The 16,570-nt window shown below is 36.9% G+C and overlaps 1 protein-coding gene across 1 annotated transcript in view; it reads right to left on the reverse strand.

The window, feature by feature from the left end:
• Positions 1–6,326: 6,326 nt before the first annotated feature.
• Positions 6,327–16,570, reverse strand: part of LOC136843673 (uncharacterized) — a 110,901-nt gene continuing 100,657 nt past the window's right edge. Inside the window, exon 3 of the mRNA XM_067112236.1 lies at positions 6,327–6,553. Coding sequence (XP_066968337.1) covers positions 6,333–6,553 — 221 coding nt within the window. The 3' untranslated portion in view covers positions 6,327–6,332. The remainder of the gene's footprint in view (positions 6,554–16,570) is intronic.

Raw genomic sequence — 16,570 nt, forward strand, 5'->3', positions numbered from 1 at the left:
TCATCCCAAGGGCGCCCTTTTCCGCCCCAATCTACGCATCACTTGAAGAAATACCTTGGAGGGAGGCTACCATTTGTCCACGCTCCCACACGTGGTTCTCGGCAGAAGGCGCCGTCAGCCCTACGCTCTAAATGTGGTAATGTACCCAAAACGAGTTGCTGATCACGATTACTATAGCCCTCTTTTGCATTTGTTAATCTCTGGGCCTATAATCTTTGTGTTCCTGATATTCCTTGGTTCAATGCCAGGCCCACGTGTTCACAGCTTCTTTCTCTGAGTCCACATGGGCAACGCCTCCGGGTCCTTGGCGCCTTCAAGTGCACCCCCTAGTAATTCAATCACAAATTCAGCATTAGATGTAACGTGGGTCCAAATATCGTTTCAGAAAGACGCCTGTAGCAGAATTCATCCTTGGTCCTGTTCTGGTATCCCAAGCTCCCTTCTTCGGGAGGACTTCTACGGCAGTAATTTACCGTGTTTTCAGTTAATTTTCCCTTTGACCTTTGTGCTATCAACATAACTATTTTTATATCCATGTTTCCCACACTTCCCCTAGTGAAGAGCCCTCCGCCATTGTACTTCTTTTTTTGTTTGTTTTATATGTCCTGGTATTTTAAGGCCATTTCAAGTAAAGTAATAATTGTGAGTCATAAAATCCACCTACACAAAAACATATAAATATATATAGTATATATATATATATATATATATCTCTCTCTATATATATCTATATATATATATACATATATATATCTCTCTCTCTCTATACATCTATATATATAATATATATATATATCTATATATATATATATATATCTATATCTCTATATATATCTCTTATCTATATACATATATATATATATATATATATATATATATATATATATATATATATACTCACATGTCTATTCAGATATATATATATATATATATATATATATATATATATATATATATATATATATATATATATATCTATTATATATATACTCATGCCCATTCCGAACACACGACGGTGCTTTTAGAGCTAAATGGCATCTACCAGTATAACAACGGTCCAAATACAATCTCTCTCTCTCTCTCTCTCTCTCTCTCTCTCTCTCTCTCTCTCTGGCAATGTTACATATAATTTTCCTGGGTTCCTGATTTAGACGCTTAAGTGAAATGAGATTTGACCGTTCTTTCAGTAAGCCCTCACGAAAATTACACTAAGTATAGGGGGCAAGTTATTTTCACGTCAAGCCAAGTTTCCAAAGAAGTATGCGAACCCAAGAAAAGCCATGAAATTTTTAGGCAGATGCTTGCCCGAGTGAACGAAGTGCTCCGAGAATTTGAAGCTCTTCGCAAAACTTTGATAAGCAGCTTTTCACGATGCATGCCTCAGACACTAAATAAAAAAATATTTATAATAAAATGGAATATAAGTAAAACAAGTAAAAAATGCGCCGAAGTTTTTTCAGCGCAATCGAGTTTTCTGTACAGCGTATAATCATGGCCACCGAAAATAGATCTCGCCGAAGTTTCTTCAGCGCAATCGAGTTTTCTGTGCAGCGTATAATCAAAGCCACCGAAAATAGATCTCCCCGAAGTTTCTTCAACGCAATCGAGTTTTCTGTACAGCGTATAATCAAGGACACCAAAAATCTCGCCGAAGTTTCTTCTGCGCAATCGAGTTTTCTGTACACCGTATAATCAAGGCCAACGAAAATAGAACCAAACCTTAAGATTCACGCGATAGCCAGCCAAGTCCGTGCATGAATCCGAAACCACGTCCTGCAAGACAAAATTTAAAAATCCGTTCCCTGTGAACATATCACGTCCTACGAGGCGAACCAAAAAATCCCCAACATTCACGCAATAGCCGGCTGAGTCCATGCGTGAAATAGAATACAATTTACGTCTTTTGAGACATTAAAAATCGTTCATCAAGAACAAACTAAGTCTTATTCAGACATATCAACATTCATTCATCAAGAAAAAACTAAGTCTTATTCAGACATATTAAAATTCGTTCATTAAGAACAAACTAAGTCTCATTCAGACATACTGGCTTTCTAAAGGGTCGCACCCATATAAGTGTCATCTCAAGATGTCCTAGGCATCCAGAGCCCAACAAAAAGAGGGCTTTAAGTTCTATATGTCCGCTGGAAAGGGCATGGGACTGTCAGGACAAGCCCTGAGGGAGTGGTTCCAAGAGAAAGTAGATGATGCCAAGGGGCAGAAAGAGAGGCAGAACGGGGAGAGGGAGAAGAAAGAAAGGTTGGCGAAGGAAAGAGAGCCAAGACAGGCTAGATAAACTAGCAAAGGAAGAACAAGAGAGGAAGGAGAAGAAGGAAGAACAAGAGAGAAAGGCGAAGAAGGAAGAACAAGAGAGAAGGGAGAAGAAGGAAGAGCAAGATAGGCTAGATAAACTCACAGAAGAAGAACAAGATAGGCTAGATAAACTCACAGAAGAAGAACAAGATAGGCTATATAAACTCACAGAAGAAGAACAAGATAGGCTAGATAAACTTGCAAGAGAACACGCAAGACAAAAGGAAGAACAAAAAGAAAGGATCGAGCAGAAAGGGTCTTTAGTGCTTACCCACTCACTCCCACCGAAGTCTCCCTACTCTTGGGAAAATTCCTCAGAGGAAAGGGTCTAATTGCTTTTAACACTCTCCCTGAGGAAGATCAAGGGAAATGGGTGGAAGTGCACCAGGCGATCACAAAGGAGTATGAAATCACCCCCGAACGCTGGAGACGACGCTGGAGAGGCCAGATAAAAGAAGCAGGACAGACCTGGTCTGACTGGGCGTAGCAGTCAGACTGGGCCCCTAAATGGCTAGAGTCCCTGGGAGTTCCCCCAATGAGACATCTCGAACAGTTCAAGACTGAAAATTTTTTATATTACGCCCTTCTGCCTAGCCACCCATGTATGTGAAAGCGCATACCGACTCTAGCAGAGCGCTGTCGCCTCGCCGACACATGGGACACCCATCACGCCCATGCAAGTTCATTGGGGTGTAAAATATGCCCTCATTCTTTCACCTCCAGCGCCCCTCCGCCCAAGAATGGGACTCGCAGAAACCCGTTGTGTGTGGGTTCTGCAGGAAAGCCGGGCATTCCACCGAGCAGTGTAACCAAACCCCTCCTGGGGAATCCACCAACTAACAAGCCTGCACTTCTCCACATGGGCAATGTGCCACAATGGGGATTATAGCCAGAGCTATTGCACAGCTTGCAAGTTTATGGCCACTCTCCCATGGGCAAAATGCCCTAATAATAAATCAAGTACTGGCGCCATTGCCTTGGCAGCTACGTATTCCAAGTCGCCAGGCCTCCAGCCGAGGGTCCCTATATGGCACTCTGAGGTAGCTACCCGTACGCCAAGTCAAGGCATTTGATGGCTCTGGAGCGCAAGTTTCCCTCATAAGGAAAGACAGTTCCCATGGAGCTACACAATCGGACATAAACTCACAATTGAGGGTATCAATCAATTTAAAATAATACTCCCTACCATTCAGTTGAGAGTTACAAGACCTCATAAATCCAAAATTTGCAATCTTACACTAGCAAGCTATATCCCTGGAGGTTATGATATCCTCCTGGGACAAGACCTCCAGTCCTCATCTAAGCTACAGCAATCCAGGGGTCCAAATTCCCCAAATCACTCATTAGGCACGAGTGAGCCTCAAATGCCTACCCTCATTATACTACCAGTGCCACCTGAGTATGACGTGCAGTGGCCCCCTCCAACACGATCGATCCTTGATCCCATTCCGTTTTGCTAGCCTCTTCTCTACACAAACATTTTGCTAGCCTCTTCTCTACACCAACGTTTTGCTAGCCTCTTCTCTACACCAACCTTTTGCTAGCCTCTTCTCTATGCAAACATTTTGCTAGCCTCTTCTCTACACCAACGTTTTGCTAGCCTCTTCTCTACACCAACCTTTTGCTAGCCTCTTCTCTACGCAAACGTTTTGCTAGCCTCTTTTCTAAGCAAACGTTTTGCTAGCCTCTTCTCTACAAACGTTTTGCTAGCCTCTTCTCTACACCAACGTTTTGCTAACATCTTCTCTACACCAACGTTTTGCTAGCCTCTTCTCTGCACAAATGTTTTGCTGACCTCTTTGCTACAACAACGTTTTGCTAGCCTCTCCTTTACATCAACGTTTTGCAAGCCTCTTCTCTACACCAAGGTTGTGCTAGCCTCTTCTCTACAAACGTTTTGCTAGCCTCTCTCTACAAAAACGTATTGTTAGCCTCTCTCTACACAAATTTTTGCTAGCTTCTCTGCACAAACGTTTTGCTAGCCTCTTCTCTACACAAACGTTTTGCTAGCCTCTTCTCTACAAACGTTTTGCCAGCCTCTCTCTACACAAACTATTTGCTAGCTTATCTATACTAACGTTTTGCTGGCCTCTTCTCTACACAAACGTTTCGATAGCATCTTCATTACACAAACGTTTTGCCAATTTCTTCACAAACGTTTCGCTAGCATCTTCATTACACAAACGTTTTGCCAATCTCTTCACAAACGTTTGGCCACTCTTCTCTACACAACGTTTTACTAGCCTACAAACGCGTTTTGCTAGCCTCTCTCTACACAAACGTTTTCCTAGCCTCTTCTCTGCAAGTTTCAGAAACACTGAATACTGTGTAAAATAAATATATGAAATAAATAAACATATAAACAAAATAAATACATAAATATCCCACTTATACGACGAAACTTGAGTTAAATTACGCTCTTCGGGATCAAACCAATACAAAAATAAAACTGATTATCTACTGAGAACTGGCTAAAATGGACAGGTATATTCTCCCACAGACCACAGCGCTTGAAGGCTCTTGATAAATGCCCTGTATTACTCCTGGCTAATTGATTCCGAACTTCTTCGATATGTGGCCCGGGTGAAGGAAGTAACATTACTCAGGCTTGACCTGCTATCTGTCAAACGAGTAACTGGGACATGCAAACTGACACGATTCAAATTTGACTTGTTATTCGTCACAGAGGGAATCGAAGCAAAATAAATTGGCTCGAGTCAATATATATAACAAGGCCATTAACAGGAGATGGCTTTCAGGGAGATATGTGCTATGTCTATTTGCATGTTATGTGCAGAGCCATTTTGCCGTTTATATACGATTCAGTAACTAATTCCTTAATGATTTTCTTTCCACGTCTGCTACAAATCACCTCCAGTATTTACCATCATAAAAAAATATTACAACAGTAATATAACTAAATCGATGAGAGAGAGAGAGAGAGAGAGAGAGAGAGAGAGAGAGAGAGAGAGAGAGAGAGAGAGAGAGAGAGATAATCATGTCTTCATCTATTCGAAAATCATGTCACATCCCTTTTAATCAAATCGCTTTCGATAAAAAAAAATTTGAGCATAACAGAATTTCTAATTAAAATCATATTCCATTCATCTACTCCAGCTTCTCACTTCAGGAGGCAAGAAAGCCTTAATCGCAAGCATTCCAAAAAGAAAGTAGCAATGCCAATTTTTCACAATTCGGACAAAATATGACTAAAAGAATCTTAAGAAAATAAACACCTGGGCTTAGGGCTATGCTGTTTCCTGCACCAGAAAAAATGAATTAAAAAAATACCTTTTCTCTATTGCTGTCTATAAATTAAACAAAAAAACTCAAGTGTCAGCGACGCTCAAGTACTTATCAAATAATCAAACGATCATTGCCAGATGCCATAACATGCCAGTGCTCCAAGATATCACATTTTTTCAAGTTGAAATAATAATGCTTATTTAACAATGCAACATATAGCAAGTGATTGTTAACACATCTGATGAATACCGTAACACCTTAACACGAATGTTTTTGGTTAAATATTCTGCAACAGAATAAACTCAGTTTCTTTACTGAATCTTTACTGAAAAACTATTTCCTCAAGGGTTATATCATTCGTCCGTCATATCTATTCATTTATTACTACCAGACCTGAGACACTAACTCAGTCCGGATTATAAAGAGGATGATGACGATGATGATAATTAAAGATGCTTGAAAATCTGCACAGAGTTAATTCTTCATAGAGCAGACTAAACACATCAACTTCATCTTCGTAAATGCTTCTAAGGCAGCTTATCCCTTCAAGTGGTTACGCGAAAAAATTAGTTATTTCCCTTCTTCCGTGTCCTGCACTTTGCATGAAATTATTATTATTATTATTAAATAGGATGGCTGTATTATGCAAATTTATCTTGTACAGTACCTTTTCTATTTTCCTATGATTCGCTTTTCGGGCTCAGCGATGTTGGTCAGCAACTGGCTGATATTCATATTGGAAAAAGAATAGTGTGTGGAATGCAGGAAGTCTTTTATTGAAATATCCAATCAGAAATCCGTGGAATCCTTCGTCGTCTGGATTCAGGTTCTACTTCAGGTACCGTCGACATGTTTCGACCATCTAGTTGGTCATCCTCTGGACGTGGTTGAAAAAGATCTAAGGAAACAAGGCGCTTGGGTCGGTATTTATAGGGGGTCTTGATCGGTGCTGAATTATGATTGGCTGCCCGGGGCAGGTCATCTCGGGCACAGCCTAAGGAAAATAGAAAAGATACTGTATAAGATAAATTCGCATAATACAACCATCCTTTTTAATACGATCTGTTTAAAAGAGGGTCTATTCCCTTCATATATTATTATTTTTATTAATATTATTATTATTATTATTATTCAGAACATGAACCCTATTCATATGGAACAAGCCCACAGGAGCCGCTGACTTGAAATACAAGCTTCTCAAGAATGTGGTGAGCATTTGTAAGAAGTAACAGAAGGCAATGGGAAATGCAGAAAGAGGTGTTATTAGAAAAAGTTAAATCAACAAAATTAATAAATGAAGAAAAATGTACGTAAAAAATTAAAATGCAAGTTGAATTGTATTAGGGAAGTAATTCACTGCATCTTCGCCTGAACTCTGAAGTCCCAATTGCACGACATCCTCATGGAGGCTGTTCCACAGTCCAGCGGTGTGAGGAATAAAGGACCTCTGGAACTGAGAAGTTCGACAGCGAGGCACATTTACTTGCACAAATACCAATGATATTATAATATGTGTACATTATATCAAAATAAATCTGGGAGAAGATCAAGGCATACCACTGTAATTGGGGAGCAATACAACACTTGAAAGACCTCTTGACGATGCAAACTTGTACTGCAATCAAAGGTCACATAACGTATATAAAGGCAACTCACAAACCTCACTAATGATGTTCAATATAGTCTTATTGATTTCGTATTGAGATATGGGAGAAGGATTAGCGGGGACCAAAACCCCACAAACATGACAATGGAAGCTCACGAGACGATGAAGGAAGACTGAAATTTATTTGTCTGTGGTACAAAATAACTAAATTTTCTATATCATCCGGGACCGCATTTTTCACGACCACTAATTTTTTTTTTACTTTGATCAGCCTTTTTTGTGACTGGTAGCGGTCTGTTTGTCAGAGTTATCGAAACACATCATTTTTTAAGTATAATTTTTTTTAATTCAGTGAGACTATTTTTTACTATATTTTCTAGATAATTTTGTCATATATTTGTCAGATTATCGGTGTGGTCATCCATAATTCTGATATAAATTTACAATCATCATCAACGTACTTGAAGAAGAACTGCTGTTAATAATAGAGGTCAAAAAATAGAAAATTTATGTCAGACGACTATGATCTACACCACAATTATGAATAATAAATGTTGGTCCTAAAATTCAAGATGATGCTCTCTGATTTTGCTGATTTTTTCACTCACCAGTCATTCTTTTTTTCTCAAGCCGAATTCCCTACACAGAGAATCATTTCGATTATATATATATATATATATATATATATATATATATATATATATATATATATATATATATATATATATATGAAAAAGGATGGAAAACAACCATCGAAGCATCATAAATTTAATGGCCGAATTTTCGAGACTTCAAGTCTCATCATCAGGGCGGTAAAATATACAAAATTTACAAATTAAAAACAGACTCAGTAAAATGACAATTGTACAAAGATTAAAATTAACAAGACGCTTAAGAATTTATGTTAAAAGAAGGTAAAAAGTTAAATAAAAAAATTAAGTAAAAAATAAAAAGCAAAGAGAATTCAAAGACTAGTACCTATCTCTAGAAGGCTAAAAAACTGAGTGACATTCCCCTTCTTGGAAGGCCGGATGTCAACTAGGCTATAAACAAAACAGTGGAGGAGGCCTGACTGTTTAAGGAGGGCACAAGCTGCTTAATTGTTAAAGATTCCAAAATAGAGAGAGAATAGTCATTGGGTGCTTGGGCCACGATACGGAAATCATCATTTGTAAATGAAGTTCTACATTTATAAGTGTGTTCTCTTATACTAGAGAATTCTTTGGTTTTCAAAGTGCATCCCGTACGGTGGCTGACTCCGAGATGGGAATCTATCCGGACTTTGAGCAATCTTTTGGTGGCTCCCACACTAATAAATGTAGAACTTCATTTACAAATGATGATTTCGATTTCCGTATCGTGGCCCAAGCACCCAATGACTATTCTCTCTATTTTGGAATCTTTAACAATTAAGCTTTGCCTCTCTTAAACAGTCAGGCCTCCTCCACTGTTTTGTTTATAGCCTAGTTGACATCCGGCCTTCCAAGAAGGGGAATGTCACCAGTTTTTAGCCTTCTAGAGATAGGTACAGTCGCGGAAATGATTTCTTTTACCCCTTGCGTTTACGAGACATTGTAAATGGCAACGCCGTTTTTTGTTTATGTATTTAAGTAGTAATACTATTAGCTGATTGGTGCAGACGTCTCCTTACCGGTTAACATATATTTACTTACGTTATTTCATAAAAACTAAAATACGTCGGTAAAAAAAAATGTGTGAACAATCTACAACGTGAAAAATACGTTTATTAGTGTTTTTTCTCATGATTATATAAAACGCTTTAGAGGAGGGAAATTATGTACAGTAATGTCATCATACAGTGTCGTTTGGCTCCTGAGACTGACACAGGAGACGGAGGTGGACGGTGAAAGGCTGGAAGAAGATAGAAGTTGTTCCGAGGGAAGGAAGGGACGGTGAAGTCGGGTGAACTGTCTAATCAACCTATGCGCAGCTTCGTTAACGATTTTCCTTATAAGTCCAAAATCTTTAGAAGCTACTGCGGAATTTCCATTTCATCAATTGATACTGTCGCTACAGTGACTGAAAATAAATATCGATGCAATTGCTACAAAATCACACTCATTTTCCACAACCCATTTTTTCAAGACGTGAGAGAGAGAGAGAGAGAGAGAGAGAGAGAGAGAGAGAGAGAGAGAGAGAGAGAGAGAGAGAGAGAGAGAGAGTGAGTTGATAGCATGTAATCACACAAATATGTAGCGAATGTAATTGCTTGTTAACGACATCACATAAATTTATGTTGCTCATCTACTTTCTTAAATGTGGCCAGCATTCTTTGATGATATTGATTGAACAGCCAAGCCGTGCCATTGCTCCAGCATTTACCTGGAAAACAAGTTCTTTCCTCATTACTCTCTTGGAAGCTTCCAGAACCACTGTCAGGCAGCCTATATCAAGGGATGAACACCGAAAATATATAGCTTGTTAAACATCGTCTAATTAATATCAGTATATATATATATATATATATATATATATATATATATATATATATATATATATATACTGTATATATAAAATACGTACACACACACGCATGAATATATAATATATATATATATATATATATAATCCACTTACAGCTTTACCCGGCGATGTTGACCGCGCGTTTATTGTGAAATATGCACGATAATAGTATACATTAAATGCTCTCTGCTGTGCTATTCTTCTACTTCAACCACCCGTGCAGAGGAACCTTGGGTGGATGGATTCCACTTAAACCATTAAGATTGGTTGTAGATGAACGACACTTTCCTCAATTAACAGAATCCAGATCCAAGCTCTTATGCTATGAACCTATAAAATCATGGGAGGTCACATTCCACTTTTGCTGCAGCATCAGTGACTTGGCTCTGAGACTCAAATATTAGATAGTGCTCAGTAATTATGCTTCAATTACTTGGTGCTGGTCGTTGATCCCTTATAGGCACGCCAACATATAAATGACATATATATATATATATACATATATATATATATATATATATATATATATATAAGTTATTATATATAATATATGCATATAGAAATAATCAAACACAATCACGTGTGGAACAGACATAAATTTCTGACTCACATCAGGATAAATCCAGGTCTTTCAAAGGCCTTTGGGCGCTGCCCACTACGGCTTGTTTGCATAGTGGGCAGCACCCTTGCCCATTCAATTGAAAGCTTGGGTTCGATCCCTGATGTGGGTCAGAAATTTATTTTTGTTCCACACGTGACCATGTGTTGATTATTTAATCTTATTCACTCAGAAGGGATAATTCGAATGAAATGCTGTCAATTAGGTCATTGTTGGTATGCAAGCAGTTAGCTTGCCCAGGTAATTCCGTGGGTGCAGTTCCTCTTGATTCCAACTTGTGAATGACTTGTATGGTATAATGGGCTGACAAATTACTTGCCTATTGTTCAATTGAAAGACCTATCGATCCCAGATGTGAGTCAGATATATATATATATATATATATATATATATATATATATATATATATATATATATATATATATATATAATTTATGTGAATAACATTGTTGTTAATGCTTTTTTCGTATTTAAAAGGATATTTATTTTGTCTTAGCCAAGAACTAAAAACCTACGAAATTTGCGTGCAACAATGAAAATAGACAAAGCTTATTTTATTATAGGCTACTAAAGAATTTTTTTTTTTTGGTAAACAAAAAAATATGCATTCTATATCCCAGTATCCATGCTACAAAGAATATTGAGTAAGTATAATTTGAAAGTAAAAGAGCGTTTAGCAACAGTAAGTGGCTGATAAATTATGATTAAAACAGTGGCATAATAAGATTGTTAATAGTAAAAATAACTCCACATGAAAAGTTGTCCGAGTGATCTCAGCAGCAGTCGGTGGAAAGGAAACTTCGTTCATAGCCGACCTCTATTGACCCTTCTTGGGTAGACATCCTATATTCTTGGCCACAACGAATGAGCTCTAAAAAATGCTATTCGACAACTGCTACAAAGTATGTCTGAAAATAGAATTCCTATCAGGATTGCCGATACATTTCATGAATTTTTTTATTAATTCAAATATCTGTCCTTGCATTAGTATCGTCCTCAAACTCCTGTGTATCTGTTGGGAATTCAGTATTTCCAATAATTTTATTCATCCTTATTCTCACAAAAAGTTTTGATTCTTTTCTGATAACGATATACAGAACGGTTGGCTGTTCAAGATAGAACTACTTTTCCTCCGCTGTTCGATTGAATTACACAATTTTGGCGGAATTTTCAGCGTAGACTAGATGATATTCAAAGGAAAATAGCTGGCTGTAATCAACCAATCAGAGGCAACCTTACGTCCAGTCATTCATTTGACGTTCTATGTAAATATTTTAACTCTAATGTAGTTAATTGGTTTCAGGAACATTTGAACGGGACTGGTCAAGGTTATGGTATTCGAAAACTGAATTTATCCAAATGCAAACCACTGTTAAGATATTGAATAAGAAAACTACACTTTTGTTATAAAGTTTGACGGAATTAACATAATATTTTCAGTCGTTGTAGCTACATTACTTATCGTTTCAATGGGAAACCAGAACTAGCTTCAAAAGGTTTAGGAGTTGGGGGAAAAATCGTTAACGAAGCTATACACGCTTCGACAGCTCATTGTCTCTACCTTACAAACTCCTCCCTCTTCACGCACCCCCAACCCCCGTCTCTCCAAATCTATTTCCTACGTCAGTCTCAAGAGCCAAACGCAAGTGTATGATGATATTACGTTATGTAATTTCCCTATGATATAACGTCTTATATAATCATAAAAAATCACGTATAAAACCATGAATCACGTTGTAGTTTGTTCGTAAACTTTTTTCTTCGTCAGGTCACTTTGTTTCTTTTGAAATAATCAAGTGAATATATACTAACAGGTAAGGAAACGTCTCCACCAATAAGGCTTGCCTTTGAGACAGAGAATTCATTCATATTTTTTTACAGTTTCTACTACATAAACAAAAGCGGCGTTGCCATTTAGCGTGTCGAGTGAACGCAGGGGGTAAAAGGAGTCTTTTCCCTGACTGTACTAGTCTTTGAATTCTCTTTGCTTTTTATTTTTTATTTAATTTTTTTATTTAACTTTTTTACCTTCTTTTAATATAAATTCTTAAGCGTCTTGTTAATTTTAACCTTTGTACAATTGTCATTTTACTGAGTCTGTTTTTAATTTGTAAATTTTGTATATTTTACAGCCCTGATGATGAGACCTGAAGTCTCGAAAATTCGGCCATTAAATTTATGATGCTTCGATGGCTGTTTTCCATCCTTTTCCTCTTGAATCTCCGGCGTTCTAGATGCACGATAATTTGCCTGAGTGTATAATATATATATATATATATATATATATATATATATAGTAAAATAATATTTATATATATATATATATATATATATATATATATATATATATATATATATATATATATATATATATATATATATATATATATATATATTAATATATGAAGAACTCATATGCTGTAAAACTAATCTATCCTTTCACTTCTGCTGCCGACTAATTTATAGTACAAACCCAATCATATCTGACGTGACCAAAAATAATAAAGTAACATCAGACACTACGCAAACAGTCACCAACAGGCTTAAGAAAGATGGACCTTAATTTCGAAAATGGCGATGCCAATCTCCAATTCCAAGATTCAAAAAACTAAAGTAAGTGACTGATTAATATATAAGCTTCTAAGTACCTGTTTAGATGGGATGTAATGGTATGACTCCCAAATAATTATCGGACATTCAACTATAGTTAAGAAATTACAAGTACCGTATTTCGTCTGTGATTCAAGAGTTAATCCAGAATTTTAGGGATAGCTAGGTACAAGTAGCTATGCAGTCTGGTATAGTCTGTGCTATTTTGTTACTTAAGATTACAGTGCATAGTCTATGCCATTTTGTAACCTGAGATAACAGTACAAGAGTTTTATAATGGCAACATTTCATTCACTACACACAACACACATAGACACATTATATAAACAAGGTAAAATGCTACTTACTCTCCACATTCACACTGTGAAGTGGCAAGAGCCGTCGATATTTTTTATATGACCCATATATAAAAATAACATTTCAAGGCCGTGATGAGCTTAACCACCAAAAACTTGACTCTATGTGTTTAAAATGTCTTCCCGCATATATATAATAAAAATCAACTGTTTTCAGAATTAGTCACAAACTTACTTTTTAAACTTAGAGTATTTATACCATGAAAATGATAGCTGCAAAGGCAGCACCACGGGCAGTTGGTTCATGACGAATTCCATTTATTTATCCTTAGAGGCTGACTGACCGAGTTGGTGTGTTGTACAAAAGGTCCAGGACCAAGAAATTAAGTTTTCCTTGAGTTTGAGTGGGGAGGGGAGGGGAGGGGAGGTGGAGGGGAGGGAGGGGAGGGGGAGGGGGGAGGGGAGGGGACGGGGACGGGGATGGGAGGGGGTGGACTAAGCTTCTCTTTAAGCAAGTTATATATGAAGCTTATAATCTCATCTTGTGTATGAATTTGGCAAAAAAGAAACAAGGCTATGCAAAACAAAACCAGGTTCCAGTAATGAAACAGTTTAATGATAACTGACTTACCCTCTTTTATGATGAACAGAACTCGGTCAAATGGCTGGGGAAAATACTAGAAACAAATGTTAGGAAAGACTGATAAAACCGAATGACCCCTGAGTTTGAAAACACCCTGCATATAATGGAATGAGGAAAAAGAACTTCAAGACCTCAGCACCATCTTACGAACGGTAACTGACACAGGTTACATAAAAGTTTCAAAGAACAAATCGAGGACCAAAGAATAAAACCGACCAAAAAAGCTGTCACAAGCCTGCCTTTTTTAATTTAAGTATTTTCATTACATTTTTTACCATGGTTGGTCGCTTTCATCTCTGTTGTCTTTGAGGAAACTCCCCCTTCGGCTTTTGTCAAGAACACAATGGCTGTATCCCAAATTTTTCGACGCTTTCTATTTTTTTTATTTTCTTTTCGCTTACGCAATTTTTTCTCAAACCTCTGCAATTCGTTTAATGTCAATACCAATAACGGATTTCCTTTATCCAATAATACTGCTATCTCCAAAAGGCTCCATTCTCAGACACAACTGGAAAAAAAAGCCCTTTGAATATTGAAACGTCAACCAAAATAAACGTTGCTTGGTGAAACGCTGATTCCCAAAAAGAATCCCCACCACCATTTCGTTTTGGGAACCAACGTTTCCTTTCGTTTTGGCTCTCTCTTACATTCACTTTATTCATGTTTTTAATTTTTCACAATAAGCGTTATTTCCTTTAGAAAGGGTGGAGCCAGGAAAGGTTGTACCATTGCGGTTTTCAGCATTTCTGTTTCAGGATGAAAGTGCAACCCCCAACCCCTGTCCCTTGTGTGCTCAAGGAGTTTGTGTCTACAGCATCTAATTATAACGTGTACAATATATATATATATATATATATATATATATATATATATATATATATATATATATATATATATATATATATATATATATATGTTACAGTATATATATACATATATTTATCTAAGGATGTTGGTAGAGCGTTTGGCTTTCATTAGTATGGTCACTGATTCGACTTCCAGCCTAACATGAATGGGTACCCACGTCAACTTGAAACAAGAAAACGCTTGGGCTGGCAACCTCATCCCTAGTGACTGGTCGGAATCCACACACCTCTAACTTTTCCAGTGCCATCAGCTCTAAATGGGGAAAAAGTCATATAACTGAAATAAAATATAATGTATATATATATAATGTATATATATACATTATATATATAATGTATATATGTATATATATGTATATATATATATATACATATATATATATATATATATATATATATATATATATCTTCTAAGGGAATGTCCATACACTATATGTATACACTTAACATACTAATCAATCACGCATGCTCAAATTAAACACGATCGTGCCTATTTCCTTTGCAAGATAAAAAGAAAACAAGGTGAACCAAACCTAATCATGGAATTCACAGAAATCTATATTCTATATTGGGTATCGAAAGCTGGTGCAAATGAAGAGAACATCATTAATGTTGGAGCCGCCAGTCTGAACTAATTAAATTGGCAATATGTCTGTCATGCTTCGGGAAATTTTATAGCTTTTTTCCTCTGATGAAGATTATGTGTAATAATAGCAGGCAACGCTTTTAGGATATCATCACACGGGCAAATACACATTCGTCAGAGATCATAATTTATTAAAATTATCGAGAGGAATTTATATATATATATGTGTGTGTGTATACAGTATACAGAGATCGAGTAAAGACAACCACTGCTGAAACATATTAAAATAACCTCTGTTGATAATATACTCCCTGACTACAAAGAAAGTTTTCATAATTTCCTTTTTGGCCACAAATCTATATAGAAAGAAAACAACATATAAATAATTCAAAACAGGAATGTGAGACTATCGTTTAAACAATGCATGTCCCTAATAATCTCCAGACTTCTCTCTTAATAAAATCCGACAGACAGACGACAGACAGGAGCTATCTCTTCATGCACATCTAAACATCATGGACTACCTTTATTCGCAGTCATAATTTCCCTGAACCGCGTAGGAGAAGCTGTGATGACAAGGTAAGCGTGACAGATATGGTGACTGGCACACAGACATAAATATCTATGCATGAGTCCACCCTTGTACCAGTTCAAATGATGCCCCTTCAACAGTGCAAAAGGAGTTGCAATGACAAGGTAAGCGTGACAGACAGACAGACAGATAGAAGAAAACAGTAATCCGCAGATTTTGCTGGCATGTTACTAACAACATACTGAGTTATAGCTCTATATGCTGCACCCAGTGCAGCAATACATTAAAAATTTCTTAAACTCTCTTTATAAGCCGTCAAGAATAATCGTAACTTGAGATCCTAAAATATTATTAAAATATTTAATAACGACATATGATGCAAAATACCTCAACTTAGAGTCATATGTCCAATATCAAATTTCGCAACAATCGATCGTGTGCATTAAGAATGTGCTCCAGCTAGCTGCTGTAACGAGAAATGAAGTGCAAACAATCAAGCATGGTTGGTGTAAATAATGGGATTCTTGACAGATACATAGAAAAAGGTTGGAACAAAAGTATATGTATGTATGTATGTATGTATGTATGTATGTATGTATGTATGTATGTATATCTATGTACATATATAAATATATATTATAGTAAATTAACGTAATTTATTCAGTTTTGCCGGCCCTTTTTAACGTACGCTTTGCGTGTTTAATCCAGTTTCTTTTGCCTTTCTCTCTGAAAGATGGATATGGGTCTTTTGCCTCCCCTCAAGGGTTGT

This window comes from Macrobrachium rosenbergii, chromosome 12 (assembly GCF_040412425.1).
Source record: "Macrobrachium rosenbergii isolate ZJJX-2024 chromosome 12, ASM4041242v1, whole genome shotgun sequence".
Taxonomy (NCBI): Eukaryota; Metazoa; Arthropoda; class Malacostraca; order Decapoda; family Palaemonidae; genus Macrobrachium; species Macrobrachium rosenbergii.